The sequence below is a fragment of the Ovis aries genome, chromosome 21 (assembly GCF_016772045.2).
Source record: "Ovis aries strain OAR_USU_Benz2616 breed Rambouillet chromosome 21, ARS-UI_Ramb_v3.0, whole genome shotgun sequence".
In the NCBI taxonomy this organism is placed as follows: Eukaryota; Metazoa; Chordata; class Mammalia; order Artiodactyla; family Bovidae; genus Ovis; species Ovis aries.
In genome coordinates this window covers 20106812-20123204 of record NC_056074.1, presented here as the reverse complement: position 1 = coordinate 20123204, position 16393 = coordinate 20106812, and the positions used below count along the sequence as shown (strand labels likewise).

Genomic DNA, 16393 nt, shown 5'->3' with positions numbered 1-16393 from the left:
CACTATAAACAGGCATTTCCAAGAACAAATACAAATACAATCAAATATAAATAAAAAGATACACACACACTGCAAGAAAATGATCTTAATGTCATATATTCTGCAAAACAAAAGAATGAGATGTTCTCACAGTTTTCAGTTACGTGTAACAAAATTATCATGTTTTTCTGCCCCAGTTGACTTCAGCCAGTTTGTGTGAACAGCGCTAAGGATGTCTGCCGCTGCTGCTACTAAGTCGCTCCAGTCGTGTCCGACTCTGTGCGACCCCATAGACGGCAGCTCACCAGGCTCCCCCGTCCCTGGGATTCTCCAGGCAAGAACACTGGAGTGGGTTTCTATTTCCTTCTCCAATGCATGAAAGTGAAAACTGAAAATGAAGTCACTCAGTCGTGTCCAACTCTTCACAACCCCATGGACTGCAGCCCACCAGGCTCCTCCGTCCATGGGATTCTCCTCATAGCGTTTACAGGGCTACCAGTGATTTCTCTGTATTTTAAAAATTTTTTACAGTTTATAATTAGGAAATGACGTAATGATAGAAATGTGGGTTTTTCTAGGTAGCCTTTGTTTTTTGAGAGAAGGGAATTACATATGCTCATGGACAGAGGAGCCTAGCAGACTACAGTTCCTGGGGTTGCAAAGAGTTGGACATGACTGAGCAACTAAGCACAGCACATTTCAACTGAACATTCAGGAAATAATTGGATTAAATAGTCTAGCTACTTTGTTTATTCCCTAATGGAAAAAAGCTCTGACTGTGGTTTTTGTTGATTGCTATATGCACATCTTCTGTCACCAGAACTTCTCTTTGTGGACCTAAATTTAGCTGTTCAAACAATATGAATTCTTACCAATATATGTCATTAAAAAAAAAAGAAAACTCTACCAGACAAAATATGACTGACCCAGACTTAGAGCAAAGAGATTATTTTTCCCTCTAATTTTTTGCTTTGATTGTATTTCATCTAATTAGTATTATTTTCCCTTCCCCAGTTTGGTAATTTCATAAAATATGCTAATCCTGTGACAACTTACAAGAGCTCAAATAATTTTTCATTTTGTTCACTTTTTTTAGTGATTTATAATCAAGATCTATAACATGGTAACAGTTTGAATTTTTCACTTTTTTTTTTTTACTTTCTCTTATGAGGAGAGAGATGACTGGGTATCCTTTGGGGTGCAAAAAACTCAGACATAACATTTAAATGACTATATCTTGATATGTAATCTCTACACTCCTTGAATATTTTTTGTTTCTTCATTCTTTTTTCACTCATTTCCTCCTGTGCACTGGGAGCTAGTTCTTTCTGAGGCATACCAGTTATGCATTCATATAACTAAAATACAGTTATTCTGTTCATAAACCACAGATCAAACGAGATTTTTTTCTTATTCTTACTTGACTGATCTACATCCAGTCCTTTTTATGGGTGATTTGCCTGGCCTGACTTGAATGAAAAACAGCATCAGTTCAGTATAGAATACCATAAAAGAAACTCATACACTGAAATAAATACCAGTTATGAAAATTAAAAACCCAGTTCCCCATTCACTAGTTAGCTCAAGCAGTTGGAAAGTTGTCTACATTATGAATTTGCATCACAGGGTTAGAGAGATCACTGATATGCACTCTATCATCTATTTACATCATTCTAGGGATTATATGTGGACTGTTGCAAATATTAACCATTACATATTACATGTAAACTTCCAAGTGGACCAAATCAGTCAAACTTAAAATCTCTTCTTTTTGAAGCTCTGATGTTTTTGTAGTTTTGAAAGGGGAGGAATTAATGAACTATACATGTGAAGGGTAAATTTGCAAATTTGACTATTTTAATGAGAGAATTGATAACACAGATTTAAACAATGGATTGATTTTGGCTCACTTAAGTAATTGATGTTGAAAAGGAGATTTGTATGCGAGTTTATTTGAATTGAAGCCAGCTAGCAAGCTAACTTGCTTTCTAATTTTTAGCTGCATCTTGATTTTATTTTAGCCCTTCAAAACGTTAATTAAAAAGTATCAATTTTATGAAAACATAGTATGAGCATTAATTATGTTTTTGTTCTTGCAGTGTTCTTGTACTAATTCATGAATTAGTCTGTAATTAATTATACCCCTAGAGTAGTATGTGACCATGAATTATTTGTTGGACTAATTGTTATTTTGCTTAATGAAGTAACAAGTCTCTCTGAATATGCTTTTGGGATCAATGTATACATGTATTCATTTTGTATTTTGGTATAATTGAAGCATTTTTATTATATGCGCATGTACTCAATATGCTTAGTTTCATCTTGAGTCTTCATTGTTTAATATGTAACTTCTTTATGAATGTGACTTTCTAAAATAAGCATGATCTTCCATTGATGAAAGCTCTGTCTTCATCTGTCATTTTCGGAAAATGAAATTAGATGGTGACCAAATTTTAATTTAATTTCTTTCATTTTTTTGCCATCTGAAAATAAAACTGTAATTTAAAGCTGTGCCATTCATGTCTCCTGCAGTTTAAAAAAGATGAACAAAGCAAAGATTCTATCTTCTTCAGAGACGGGATTAGGAAAATTGATTTTGTGCTTTCCTATGTTGATGACATAAAGAAAGAAGCAGAACTGAAGGCGGTAAGTATTTACAAGAGAGAGAGATAGGAATAATAAAAAGAAGCACATTCCGTAATTTGACAGGGATGTTTCCACTGAAATTATTTTGTAAGAGTTAACGGCCCCAGAGTATTTCTGGAAGCAGAAACTGAGTGGAAAGACTACAAAACATGCAACCCCAAAATGCATATGTAATTTCAACTTTTTTTTTTAACATTTTGGACAGTAGCTTCTTTTTGTAGCTCACCTTTGTTCTTAAATGTGACCACCAGAATTTGAGGTGTATGTATGAATATAATATTTATCTTTTGTATTCAATATCATTTCAGCTTTCATTAATCCATTCTATCTGAAGTAGCCTTGACATTATGTTCTTTCTGAACTTACATTATCACTTTCTAAACTTACATTATTTGTGGGGTTTTTTTCCGCTTGTTTACTGTCTCCAACACCATTAAAGTAAATTCACAAAACCAAAGACTTTGTCTTTGTTACTGTATGCTCAAATGCCTAGAGGAGTAGCTGGAGAATAGTGGATGCTTAATAAATATTGGTTGGTTGGTTTAGTCCGTAAATTGTGTCCAGCTCTTTTGCAACCCTATGGACTGTGTAGCCCACCAGGCTCTTCTGTCCATGAGATTTTCCTGACAAGAATGCTGGAGTGGGTTGCCATTTCCTTCTCCAGGGGATCTTCCTGACCCAGGGATTGAACCTGGGTTGCCTGCTTTGCAGGCAGATTCTTGGCTGATTGAGCCATTAAATATTTGAGGTGTCCTGCAGTCAATGGGCAGGGAAGGCAATGGCACCCCACTCCAGTACTCTTGCCTGGAAAATCCCATGGATGGAGGAGCCTGGTAGGCTGCAGTCCATGGGGTCGCCAACAGTTGGACACGACTGAGGGACTTGACTTTCACTTTTCACTTTCGTGCATTGGAGAAGGAAATGGCAACCCACTCCAGTGTTCTTGCCTTGAGAATCCCAGGGACGGGGGAGCCTGGTGGGCTGCTGTCTATGGTGTCGCACAGAGTTGGACACGACTGAGGCGACTTAGCAGCAGCAGCAGCAGTCCACGGGCCCTCAAAGAGTTGGATATGACTTAGTGACTGAACAACAGCAATGGGTAAGCATATAAACACACATTTACTAACATGCTTAACATAGGAAATAAATGTCCCATAAAGTAAAAAACTAGAGATATTATGTAAGTCCCTGTACATATCCCTCCCTGTCCTTTTCCTCTGCTCTTTCCCTGGCAACTCTTCCACTAGGGCACTAAAATTCATTCACTGTCACCACTTTCAGCTCTTGTCTGAATGTCTCTTCAAGCCTAGCTTCTCTTGGGGATTTGATGCCTTCCCCAGCAGCCCGCTTAAGTGGTGGCGGTTTCTCCCCTGCAGATGTTTTTCCGGAGATGGATGAATGCCTGCTTTCCTTGTATCTAGTTGTTGATTCCAGTCCATCCTCCCTTGCTTAGCCCTAAAACTCCTGAGCTTTAAATCTCATCAGAGTTATCACTACCTAGCACTGTTGCTACCCTTATTCTGTCCCTGATCTTCCAACAAGGAAGATTTTGTTAACAAAAAGTTTCTCAACAATTTTAGCTCCTGGTTCACTATTACTCTACACCCAAGCTCCTTTTTTAATTATTTATAATCTCAGTGCATATGTAGATGATTATTTTGGCATCCGGCCTCTCTGTTCCTTGAACTCCCTTTTCCAGTGCATCCGGCCTCTCTGTTCCTTGAACTCCCTTTTCCAGTTAACTCAGCTCTTCATTCCCCTAGAACTTGCCATTACTAATAGCTACAATTCTTTACAATCTCATTCGAAGTATCCAGCTGTCTGACCAATACCTGTCTTCCTTCAACTCACCAGGACCAGATTAAATATAATTATGTTAATCTTCTTACTGCTGCTCCTTATCTTTATGCCCTTTTTTATGCATGTTCAGTTTAAACCTCATATCAAATTATCCTGTATGGCATATGCCATCAAACCCCTTGATCCTCTCTCAGTCATACTTAACTTTGAAAACAACTTCATTAAACCCAGCTGTCTACCTATTACATGCCAGAACCATGCAGAAAGAAAGACATCTCACCCACTTACTGACTTTATCTCGTATTTGTGCCAATGGACCTCAACTAGGTCCTTAATGCTATCTGGCAGTCACACTTTACTTCTTTAAATTATTCAGTTTCCCAATCTGCTGGATGATTGTTTTATAACCTTTTCTCTCTCTTATATTGGATGTATCCTCCTTATTTTCAAGCTTGGCTGACCACTTTTCTAAGTCACTGAGAAAACTGAAGCAAGTAGAAGAGAAATAATTAATTTTCATTACCATATCTGTCCATCTACCAGTATCTTCATCTATGTAATCTACCTTTCTTTCTGTTACCGCAGATGAGCTGTCTGTCCTTCTGCCTAAAGCCAAGAACTCTGCTTGTGTCCTGAATCCATTTTTAGGGATCAGAAAGACTACCCCAGGTTTGCTGTTTCATTAAAAGACCTCACAGGACACAGCATGCAGCCATACTCAATGGCTATGATATATTGCAATGAAATAAGTAACGCAAAATCAGCAAAAGGAAAAGAATGCATGGGACAAAATCCAGAGAAAACAAGATACAAGCTTTTAAGAGTTCTGTCCAGGTGGAGGGGAGTCATGGGACACACTTGATTTTTCCAGTAACAATGTGTGACTTTGCACTGGAAGTGTTGACTGCTAGGGAAGCTCATTAGTGATGCAGTGCTGTAGGATTTTACTTGTCACCTTCTGCTGAGCTCATAGCGATATTTCATAGTCCTGAAGGGAAGCAGGTGTTCAGTATAAATGACATAGTTTGTACAAAACAGGTGAAGTAAAGTCAGCCACTCTTAGTAGTTCCGAGAGTGGTGGGAACACTCCCCAAAACCAGTTTCCAAACACCAGAACCAACTTGCAGCCAGGCCTCTCTATCTTAGAGCAGTTTTAAGCCTGTTATAGTATGCCTACTTAGGGATGTTGCTTTTATGATTCTTTCTCCCTTAAACTGCATTTTGTGTTGTTCTTTACTGAATCATTTCTTTCAACAAATGAATGTACTGTTGATTTTTCCTTATTTAAAAAATAAAAATTAAAAAAGCAAGAACAAAAACCTCTTGATCTCAGTTTCCCTGCCAGCTACTGTCAGTTTTCCAGTTTTCTTTTGGCTCAGTTTTCTCTTAAACCCATTCCTATCAGGCCTTAACCTCACCCACTCTGCTCATCTTTATATAAATGAATCTAGCGTTCAAGTCTCAACCCTCATTTTGCTCGATCTGTTAGCAGCATCTGCCACCACTTAGCATTCCTTTCTCTATGCTGCACATTCTTGACGTGGCTTCCGAGTCTCCACATTCTTTCAGCTTTCTTATTTCACTAGCTACCCCTTTTCAATCTTTTCTTCTCCCTCATCCCTTGTGAGCATAGTGCCTTAGGCTCTGTCCTTGATCCTCTTCTTGTCTCAATCTATCTTGATTTCTTTGATGATACATCCAGTCTCACAGTTTTAAAATTTAAGACCATGTTTATGCTAATTCTGTTTACTTTTCCACTTCGTACATCTTTCCTATATGGCTGTTCTGTATCTCTACTCGAAAGTCTTACAGAATCTCAGACTCAGCAGGTCTAAAATGAAATCCTGGACTTCTCCCCAAAGCCTGATTCATCTACAAGTCTTCCTTGTCTACAGTTATTTATCATATATTCAGTGGTTATAAAGGACAGAATTTATAGTGTATTGTAAATGGTCCAGTTAAGTCACTTTTTAGTTTATATCCCTAGAAGGTAACTGTCATGGCAATTTGGTACCCATCATCATTTATTAAAAAAAAATGAATTATATGAAGAAACTCTTTTTTAACACTTCAAATTTTACATAATTTACTTTTCTCCACCTAAAATTTTCCTTCCACTTTTTCTGTGTAATTTTTTGCTAATTTAAATGTGTTTTATATTTAGGAGGCTTCTATCATTTGTTCAGTCAAGTTTGCTACAATAAATGTGTATGTACATTGAAGGGTTTTTATTTCTTCATCAAAACAGTCTAAACCTAAAGCTTTTTCTTTTGTTTTTTGAGGGTTTTTTTTTTTTTTAAAATACAGTTGTACAAGTACGTAATTGGTAAAACTTGAAATACTACAATATTTGACAAGTAATTATCAAACATCAAGAGTAAACTCATCCTAAATGCATCAGTTAATGAATGCAGGGGCTTTAAACAATATCTTCTTTTTCTTTCAATAATTTTGTTGATTCATTCATATGTGACTGTGCTTGGTCTTCATTGCTGCTGCACAAACTTTCCTCTAGCTGTGGCTATCAGCAGCTACTCACTCGTGTGGTTTTCCGGCTTCTCGTTGCGGTGGAGGAGCATGAACTCCAGGGCGCGTGGACTTCAGTAGCTGCAGCACGTGAGCTTCCGTAGTTGCTACTCCCAGACTCTAGAGCACAGGCTCAGTAGTTGCGGCACGCAAGCTTAGTTTCTCCGTGGCATGCGGGATCCTCCGGGACCAGGTGCTGAACCCATGTGATCTGCCCTGGCGGGCAACTCCTCAGCACTGAGCCACCAGGGAAGCTCAGCCGAATTTTCTTTATTTGTAGATGAATGAGAATTATTCCTAGAATGAGATGAGGTCCGTCTAGTCAGCTTGAAGTATATTCTTTTTTTTATGTTAGTATAAATTAATCTTGTTCAGATAAATAAGCAGATTGGAATAGAAATGGTACTGTTTTAGCAGCTTTAATCTTTTTGGATGAACTCCTGAATTACAGCAGCAGATTGCAAAGTGATTTGTCATAAAGGTAATATTTAATGGTCAATCACCTAACAATACTTAGCTCAGCTTTCAATTTTACTGAAGTCAGAGAACTGGTGTCCACATGTCTCACAAAAGCATTTGTTACTGTAATGAGAGGAGGTTTTCACTTTTTTTGGAAGAAAAGCTATGACCAACATAGACAGTATATTAAAAAGGAGAAGCATTACTTTGCTGACAAAGGTCCATCTAGTCAAAGCTATGGTTTTTCCAGTAGTCACATATGGATGTGAGAGTTGGACTGTAAAGAAAGCTGAACACCGAAGAATTAATGCTGTTGAACTGTGGTGTTGGAGAAGACTCTTGAGAGTCCCTTGGACTGCAAGGAGATCAAACCAGTCAATCTTAAAGGAAATCAGTCTTGAATATTCATTGGAAGGACTGATGCTAAAGCTGAAAGTCCAATACTTTGGCCACCTGATGGAAAGAACTGACACATTGGAAAAGACCCTGCTGCTGGGAAAAATGGAAAGCAGGATCAGATGGTTGGATGGCATCACTGATTCCATTGACATGAGTTTGAGTAAGCTCCAGGAGTTAGTTATGGAAGCCTGGCATGCTGCAGTTCATGGGGTTGCAAAGAGTTGGACATGACTGGGTGACTGAACTAAACTTATCCACTTTTTTAATACTGATAATGTACTTTGAATGTCCTTCTCGCCCCTTTTTTGTTTTGTTTGTGCTTTCCTGGAGCATTGCAGCCTGCTTTTTCTTTTGGTCATATAGGAGAAGAATAATTGTGAAAAATATCAGATAGGGGAGAATTGTTCATAAACATATTCTCACATGTTGTAAATGTTGGATGTTGGAGAAAAAGAGCACATTAAAATTATATTCCTTGTAAAGTTTGACGATCTGTCAAGGTGGACATATCCATTTGAAGATATGTCCTGTGATATCCTAGTAAAACCTTTTAAAATTTCATTTACTATTTTTCATAGTTATGTCATAATTTTTTACATTTAAGTCACAATTGCAATTTTTCACACTTGCATAAGGGTTAACTCATACTTGAATTATACTCAAATCACAGTTACAATTTTTCACACTTACAGTTAAAGCCAAAAGCATTTTCAATGTTATTGTTTTAAAGCTCACAAGTAATGATTATTTGCACTTAATTGAATTAAATTTAATTTTACCTTTTCTGAGTGAAACTATTCTTCATGATTAAAAAGTCATCATGATATTTTGCCTGAAAATTGCATTAAATATGTCATTTGTTTAAAGTGTCTGATATCTTTGTAGGACTGAGTCTTCCCAAGTAGAAGTGTAATATATCTCTGTTTATCAAAATGTTGTATGTTAATTTAGTAAAGTTTTCTGTATTTTTTTTTCCAGAGAGCAGTCCTGCATATTTCCTGGAGATTATTCCTAGATATATTGATTTTTATAGTTATAGTGTGAATTATAATACAGGTGAAAAGCCATTCATGGCACTCAGATGGGGGTAATACATAGAATGCTTTTATATACAATCAGGGAACATCTGAAGGCCCAGTCATTGTGTAACAAGTCTGTTTATCACTGGGCAAATAAAAGTATTTTACAGAATTCTACTGATATGTTTTTCCATAGGAGAGAAGAAGACAATTTGAACAAAATCTCAGAAAAACTGGTCTTGAGTTGGAAATTGAAGATAAAATGGTAAATGAAGTTATTAGTCTATACCAGAGTCTTGGTTTTTTAAGTTTTGTTTCCTTGTACTCTGACCTTTGACTGACTAGACTGTTGTGTTTGAGAGCAAAATAAGTTTTTCTGTCTACAGACATTTACACTGGGGTTGACAGGGCCTGTGATATTCCAGGTAAATAACTAGGTCAGTGCTCTGAAATTGAGATGATGAGTGATGAGTGGAATGCTTTAAAAATAGGCATGCATAGTTCTCTTCAGGATCCAGAGAAAGTAAAGACATGGTTTTTGTTTCATATCTGTCTCATTTTGAAGGTGGCCTATAACCTAACACCTTGACTAGTTAACCTGGCTATCTTACAACACAGACTTTTAGTTAAGGCCTAGACATTTTTTTCTGTTCATTAACATGACATTTTTTTCCCCTAACCTACCGTTTACTTGTTTTGAATTTCTTTCCAAATTGCTTTTAAAGACCTATTTCAGATCCAACCCTGTCCATGAAATTCTAATACTCTAGTTCTAAATTAATATTCTCTACTTTGTATTTATTGCTGAATTTTTTCTTACTAAACTCTAATAAATATGAATTATACCATGTATTCTATCTGTAACTTAACTATTCTCCTTTGTAATGAACTGTTCTTACCTAAAGTTCTTCTTCTAGGTATAGGCAATACATTGAAACTGGGTAAGAAGAGCAAGTACATCTTATATTTTGTGTGTATTTCTCGTATGTCCTAAGCACAGTTCTGAGCTAATAGCTAGTTGTTAAAAACTTAAGAGATTGTCCAGAACCACATGTATTTCTATGGATATCAGGATAGTGTACATTGACCCTGAAATATATATTTTTAAAAATTCTCGCTTTGTTTTCTATGTCTCTTCCTTTCTCACACACATGAATAATGTGTTTGTATATACATGTGTGTGTGTGTATGTGTGTGTGTGTTGCTATTTTTAGCTGCCAAGACTCTTTTGAAACCCAGTGAACTGTAGCCCACCAGGCTCCTCCATCCATGGGATTTCCCAGGCAAGAATGCTGGAATGGGTTGGCATTTCCTTCTCCAGGTGATCTTCCCAACCCATGGATTGAACCTGTGCCCCTCCTGCATTGCAGGCAGATTCTTTACCACTGAGCCACCAGGAAAACCCACATATTATACATACACACACACACACACACACACACACACACACACACACACACATGTATCTCATATAAATATATATGAGAAAGAAATGGCAATCCACTCCAGTATTCTTGCCTGGGAAATCCCATGAACTGACGAGCCTGGTGGGCTACAGTCCATGAGGTTACAAAAGGCCAGATACACCTGAGCAACTAAACGAGAAGAAGGTATGTACCACTGTTTTAAGCATTACTTTTCTAGAAATTTTGCTGAAATTTTTCAAAAAATTGAGAATGGTATGACATCTTTAATTTGAGGTTTTGTAAAAATTTTCTTTCTTTAATCAATTTAGTAATCTTTCCACTATTTTGCCTCCATTTTATACAGAACTCTGAAGATGGCAGGACTTACTTTGTCAAGATCCATGCCCCTTGGGAAGTGTTAGTTACTTACGCCGAAGTGTTGGGAATCAAAATGCCTGTTAAGGAGAGTGATATTCCCTCAGCTGACAGAACCCCTTTTAGTTGTATGCTTGAGCCTCTGAAGCTCCCAAGGGGCGTGAAGCATCCTACTCCGGATTATTTCACTGTTCAGTTCAGCAGACATCGGCAAGAGCTCTTCCTCATTAAAGATGAGTCAAGCTTCTTTCCATCCTCATCAAGAAACAGAATTGTAGGTAGAGAAGACCTTTGGGTACATCCCTTCAAGTGTGCTTTTATATGTGTACATGTGTAATACTATGACTACAAGGTGTTTCTGTGTAAATTTTGATGTATTCCATGATATTGGGCAGATTTGAATGTCCATCTTGGACCACATAACCCTGTCAACCTCCCTACTTCTCAAATTGTTTAAAAGTGAATAGTTGACAGTGTGAATATAGCAAAGAGGCCTCATGCAATACTGGGGAAATTACTTAATTAAGACCTAGAGGACTTTGATGTTGTAAGATTTCTGTAAAATCATTCTATAATTTTAGCCTTTGGTTTTATATATTCAGTGCATATTAGGAGAAATATTGGTCATTCCAAATGGAAATGAAGTGTTTTAATTTCTGTATATATGGTGTTGACTGGGAAAAAAAAAGCACAAGCTAAATGTTGAGAATTATGTTTTATTCAGGGACATTGTCATAGACTATAGCCTCTGAGGAACTGTTGCAAAGAGGTCATGGAGGACCCAGGATAAAACAAACAAACAAACATGTAATGGAGCATTAAAAGATTACTGCTAATCACAAAATGCAGATATCTCAAGTTAATAATTTTAGTGCTTTTCTGGGTATGGGAAGATTGAGGAGTCTGGGGTGTTGAAATTATTCCTTTGATATACCTCTTAACTATGTAGGACCTGTATCCTGCTTTTCTCTCTCCTGAATTCCCCATTGTGGCATGGCTGCAGTAGTTAATGGCTTGTTGGCAGGCAGCATTCTTTGTTTATTGAAATGGAAGGCATTATTTTATTTTGTCCACAATAGACAGCATTTGAGAAACCTCAGAGCTTTTTCCTTTCATTTAAAGCCATTTTCAGTCTTTTTTATAATAATATTTCCTCTCCAGTTGTAGTCCTAGAATCTAAATTTCTCATTAAAAATCTCTCACCATTTCTTTGCCCCTGTTTCTTCTTGTTAAAATAAGAGTAATGCCTACCTCATAGGTTACCCTGAGAATTAAATGAGTTAAGGTGTGAAGGACTTTGAATAGTTTCTGGAATGCATGAGGGATTTACTAAGTGTGAGATCCTATTATTATTGATCTGACTTTAGAGGAAAAAAATTCAGGTTCTTTGTTACTATGTATCTCTTCCTTTGTTACTATGTATCTGTTACCTACTAATGAAATCACCAGGGTTCTAACAATGACAAGAGTGGTCTTCTTGAGATTACTTACTCTTTCCTTGAGGAATGAGAGACTTCATTCCCTTTAGATTCACCACTCCTAAGTGTCTAAGAAGGATTTTGAAATAGTCATTCTTCTAGTCCCTAGATCTGGTTTTTGAACAATTCACTGACAGGACATTAAACAAAATGTAATACCATTACATTGCATTGCATTACATTGCATTAAACAAAAGCAAATCAACAAACTAAAAGTTCTCTGCCTTGTCTTACTTGGATTAAAAAGCACCAGTAGCAGCAACAGCAGATCTAAGAGGCAACATTTAAGGGGATGTTGAGCACATGGCCTGAAATCCGAAGGCCAGATTTCAATTCCCAAGTCCACTTTATAAACAAGGTAATCTGTCTTAAAACAGAGAATGGTAAAGACTAGCGTTATTGGAAAGATCAAATGAAAAAGTGTACATGAAGCCCTCTGTAAACTGTAAATGCTTTAAAATATTGCTAGCAATAGGCGATTGAATTTCTAGGAATAAGTTAGTAACTTGTTCAGGTATAGATAGGTCAGTACTCATTTAGCTTTACTTGTTTTTTGTCACGAGTGCTATACGTTGGGTTAATTCAGCATTAAAACTCAACAACTTCCCCTCCTTCATAATGGAGCAATATTGTTCTTGCTCTATTCAGGAAGTTATTTGGAAAATTGATGTAGAAAAGACCCTTCCTTCCTATCTTCAACTGGAACACTATAGTTCATGTATATATATAAACTGCACAGTGTTACAAGAGCATCTTTCATTGGTACAGGATTTCATACTTTTCAAAGCATCTTCATCATGATATCTGAGCCTCACAATGTGTATTTCACAGATGACCCCTCTGTTAGGCTTGGCGGTACTATTTGCCACATAATTTATTCTAAGTTCATCTACTAATTGAAGTGTTCATAATAATAAAGCTTCTCATATCTCTATGTGAAGCAGATAGCTACAACTTGGGACCAGATGCCCAGAATACACTCCCATATAGAGACAAGGAAACAGCGATGCCGCCTTTCTTGATGTTTTCATTTGAAAGAGACGGTTCCTAGAAAACTTAAGAAAAACACTCCTGAGTTAGAGAACTGGCAAAAAGTTTATTTAGCTTTTAAAAGGATTTGCATACATCTCTGAGAGAAGAGAAAAAGAATTTATAATTATAAGTCTCTGAAGGAAATGCTCTAAGATTTGGCACCAGGGAAATGTCTGTTCTTTCGTTCCTACCTCCATCCCTCCATCCTTCTTTACTCTCTCTTTTTTCCTTCCTTTCTGTCTTTCTTTCTTACTATTTTGACATATACCAAATGCGTGTATCCAAATTTGTATATTTCTCAGTCATAAGTGCAAGTATATACTTAAAACAGTGACACTTCAAATGTGTGAAATAGTCTTGAGTTTCCTTAAAATACTATTACTGTTAATAATAGCAAGTATTTAAATCAGTTCAGTTCAGTCGCTCAGTTGTGTCTGACTCTTTGCGACCCCATGTCGCAGTATGCCAGGCCTCCCTGTCCAACACCAACTCCCAGAGTTCACTCAAACTCATGTCCATCAACTCAGTGATGCCATGCAGCCATCTCATCCTCTGTCATCCCCTTTTGCTCCTGCCCCCAATCCCTCATAACATCAGTCTTTTCCAATGAGTCAGCTTTTTGCATGAGGTGGCCAAAATATTGGAGTTTTAGCTTTAGCATCAGTCTTTCCAATGAACACCCAGGACTGATCTCCTTTAGAATGGAGTGATTGGATCTCCTTGCAGTCCAAGGGACTCTCAAGAGTCTTCTCCAACACTGCAGTTCAAAAGCATCAATTCTTCAGCACTCAGCTTTCTTCATAGTCCAACTCTCACATCCATACATGACCACAGAAAAAACCATAGCTTTGACTAGATGGACCTTGTTGGCAAAGTAATGTCTCTGCTTTTGAATATGCTATCTAGGTTGGTCATAACTTTTCTTCCAAGAAGTAAGCATCTTTTAATTTCCTGGCTGCAGTCACCATCTGCAATGATTTTGGAGCCCCCCAGAACAAAGTCTGACACTGTTTCCACTGTTTCCCCATCTATTTCCCAGGAAGTGATGGGACCAGATGCCATGATCTTAGTCTTCTGAATTTTGAGCTTTAAGCCAACTTTTCCACTCTTCTCTTTCACCTTCATTAAGAGGCTTTTAGTTCCTCTTCACTTTCTGCCATCAGGGTGGTATCATCTGCATATCTGAGGTTATTGATATTTCTCCCCTCAGTCTTGATTCTAGCTTGTGCTTCTTCCAGCCCAGCATTTCTCATGATGTACTCTGCATAGAAGTTAAATAAGCATGGTGACAATATACAGCCTTGATGTACTCCTTTTCCTGTTTGGAACCAGTGTGTTGTTCCATGTCCAGTTCTAACTGTGGCTTCCTGACCTGCATACAGGTTTCTCAAGAGACAGGTCAGGTGGTCTGGTATTTGCATCTCTTTCAGAATTTTCCACAGTTTATTGTGATCCACACAGTCAAAGGCTTTGGCATAGTCAATAAAGCAGAGATAGATGTTTTTCTGGAACTCTCTTGCTTTATCGATGATCCGGTGGATCTTGGCAATTTGATCTCTGGTTCTTCTGCCTTTTCTAAAACCAGCTTGAACATCAGGGAGTTCACGGTTCACGTATTGCTAAAGCCTGGCTTGAAGAATTTTGAGCATTACTTTACTAACGTGTGAGATGAATGCAATTTGTGGTAGTTTGAGCATTCTTTGGCATTGCTTTTCTTTGGGATTAGAATGAAAACTGACCTTTTCCAGTCCTGTGGCCACTGCTGAGTTTTCCACATTTGCTGGCATATTGAGTGCAGCACTTTCATAGCATCATCTTTCAGGATTTGAAATAGCTCAACTGGAATTCCATCACCTCCACTAGCTTTGTTCGTAGTGATGCTTTCTAAGGCCCACTTGACTTCACATTCCAGGATGTCTGGCTCTAGGTGAATGATCACACGATCATGATTATCTGGGTTGTGAAGGTCTTTTTTGTACAGTTCTTCTGTGTATTCTTGCCACCTCTTCTTAATATCTTCTGCTTCTGTTAGGTCCTTACCATTTTTGTCCTTTATCGAGCCCATCTTTGCATGATATGTTCCCCTGGTATCTCTAATTTTCTTGAAGAGAAATTTCCCATTCTGTTGTTTTCCTCTATTTCTATGCATTGATCGCTGAGGAAGGCTTTCTTATCTCTCCTTGATATTCTTTGGAACTCTGCATTCAGATGCTTATATCTTTCCTTTTCTCCTTTGCTGTTCACTTCTCTTGTTTTCACAGCTATTTATAAGGCCTCCCCAGACAGCCATTTTGCTTTTTTGCATTTCTTTTCCATGGGGATGGTCTTGATCCCTGTCTCCTGTATAATGTCATGAACCTCATTCCATAGTTCATCAGGCACTCTATCAGATCTAGTCTGATATTTAAATAGCACTAATATTTAAATAGCACTTACTATATCCTATGATATAGTAAGGATACTATATAGTAAGGATACTATATCCTATGTACAACATAGTGGTTCAATAGTTTTGCTGGTCATGCTCCATTTAAATGATAAAATAAAATGGTTATATTCCCTGTGCTCTCTAATATATCCATGTATCCTATTCATTTTGCATATAACAGTTTGTACCTCCTCTTATTCTCCATACCTCACCCCTCCCACCACCCTTCTCTTTATTGATGACCACTGGTGTGTTCTCTCTGAATCTGTTTCTGTTTTGTTACGTTCATTCATTTTATTTTATTTTTTTAGATTATAGGTATCATATTCTGCATATTTGTCTTTCTCTGACTTATTACACTTAGTGTACTATCTTTCAGGTTCATCAGTGTTATAGCGGATGGCAAAATTGAATTCTTTATTGTGACTGAGATCTATACTTTCAGATCGATGCTTACCCTTATAGTTTTCCCTTTTGTTATTACTTTAGGATCATAAAGTTTAAACACAGGCCTTCCATAGTCCTCTTATGTTTCATAAATTGTTATCTGAACTATTTATCCTCATCAATCCTGTGAAACAAAGTACTTACCAGGTGAATTACCAAACTTCAGTTGGACTTCTTTCTTCCCCCAAAGACCCTAAACTTTGATGTGCCCATAACCTGAGCCAATGTTGGCATGTAGACTAGCCCTTCCTTAACACAAAGAAAGATACTTCCTGAACCTGGCTTACTTCTCCATGTTCCCATATCTCTCTATTGCAGTAGTCTGCCTCATCCTCTTCCTATAATCCTTTAAAGTCTTTCCTAAGTCTAAATTTGTTTTTATTTGCCAATACCATGCTG

At 37.4% G+C, this 16393-nt stretch overlaps 1 protein-coding gene across 7 annotated transcripts in view; it reads left to right on the top strand.

Annotated features, from left to right (window-relative positions):
• ANO5 (anoctamin 5) overlaps window positions 1-16393 on the top strand; it is a 97194-nt gene that overhangs the window by 25972 nt on the left and 54829 nt on the right. For 3 of the 7 annotated variants that reach the window (XR_006057395.2, XM_042237711.2, XM_012101761.5), the window contains 3 exons: window positions 2512-2625; window positions 9025-9093; window positions 10599-10883. Coding sequence is in view for 6 of the 7 variants with exons in the window: in XM_042237711.2 (XP_042093645.1) it covers window positions 2512-2625; window positions 9025-9093; window positions 10599-10883 (468 nt within the window). In the remaining variant the exon portion in view is untranslated. The remainder of the gene's footprint in view (window positions 1-2511; window positions 2626-9024; window positions 9094-10598; window positions 10884-16393) is intronic. The other 4 variants (XM_060404229.1, XM_042237712.2, XM_060404231.1 and 1 more) reach the window with 2 other exon arrangements.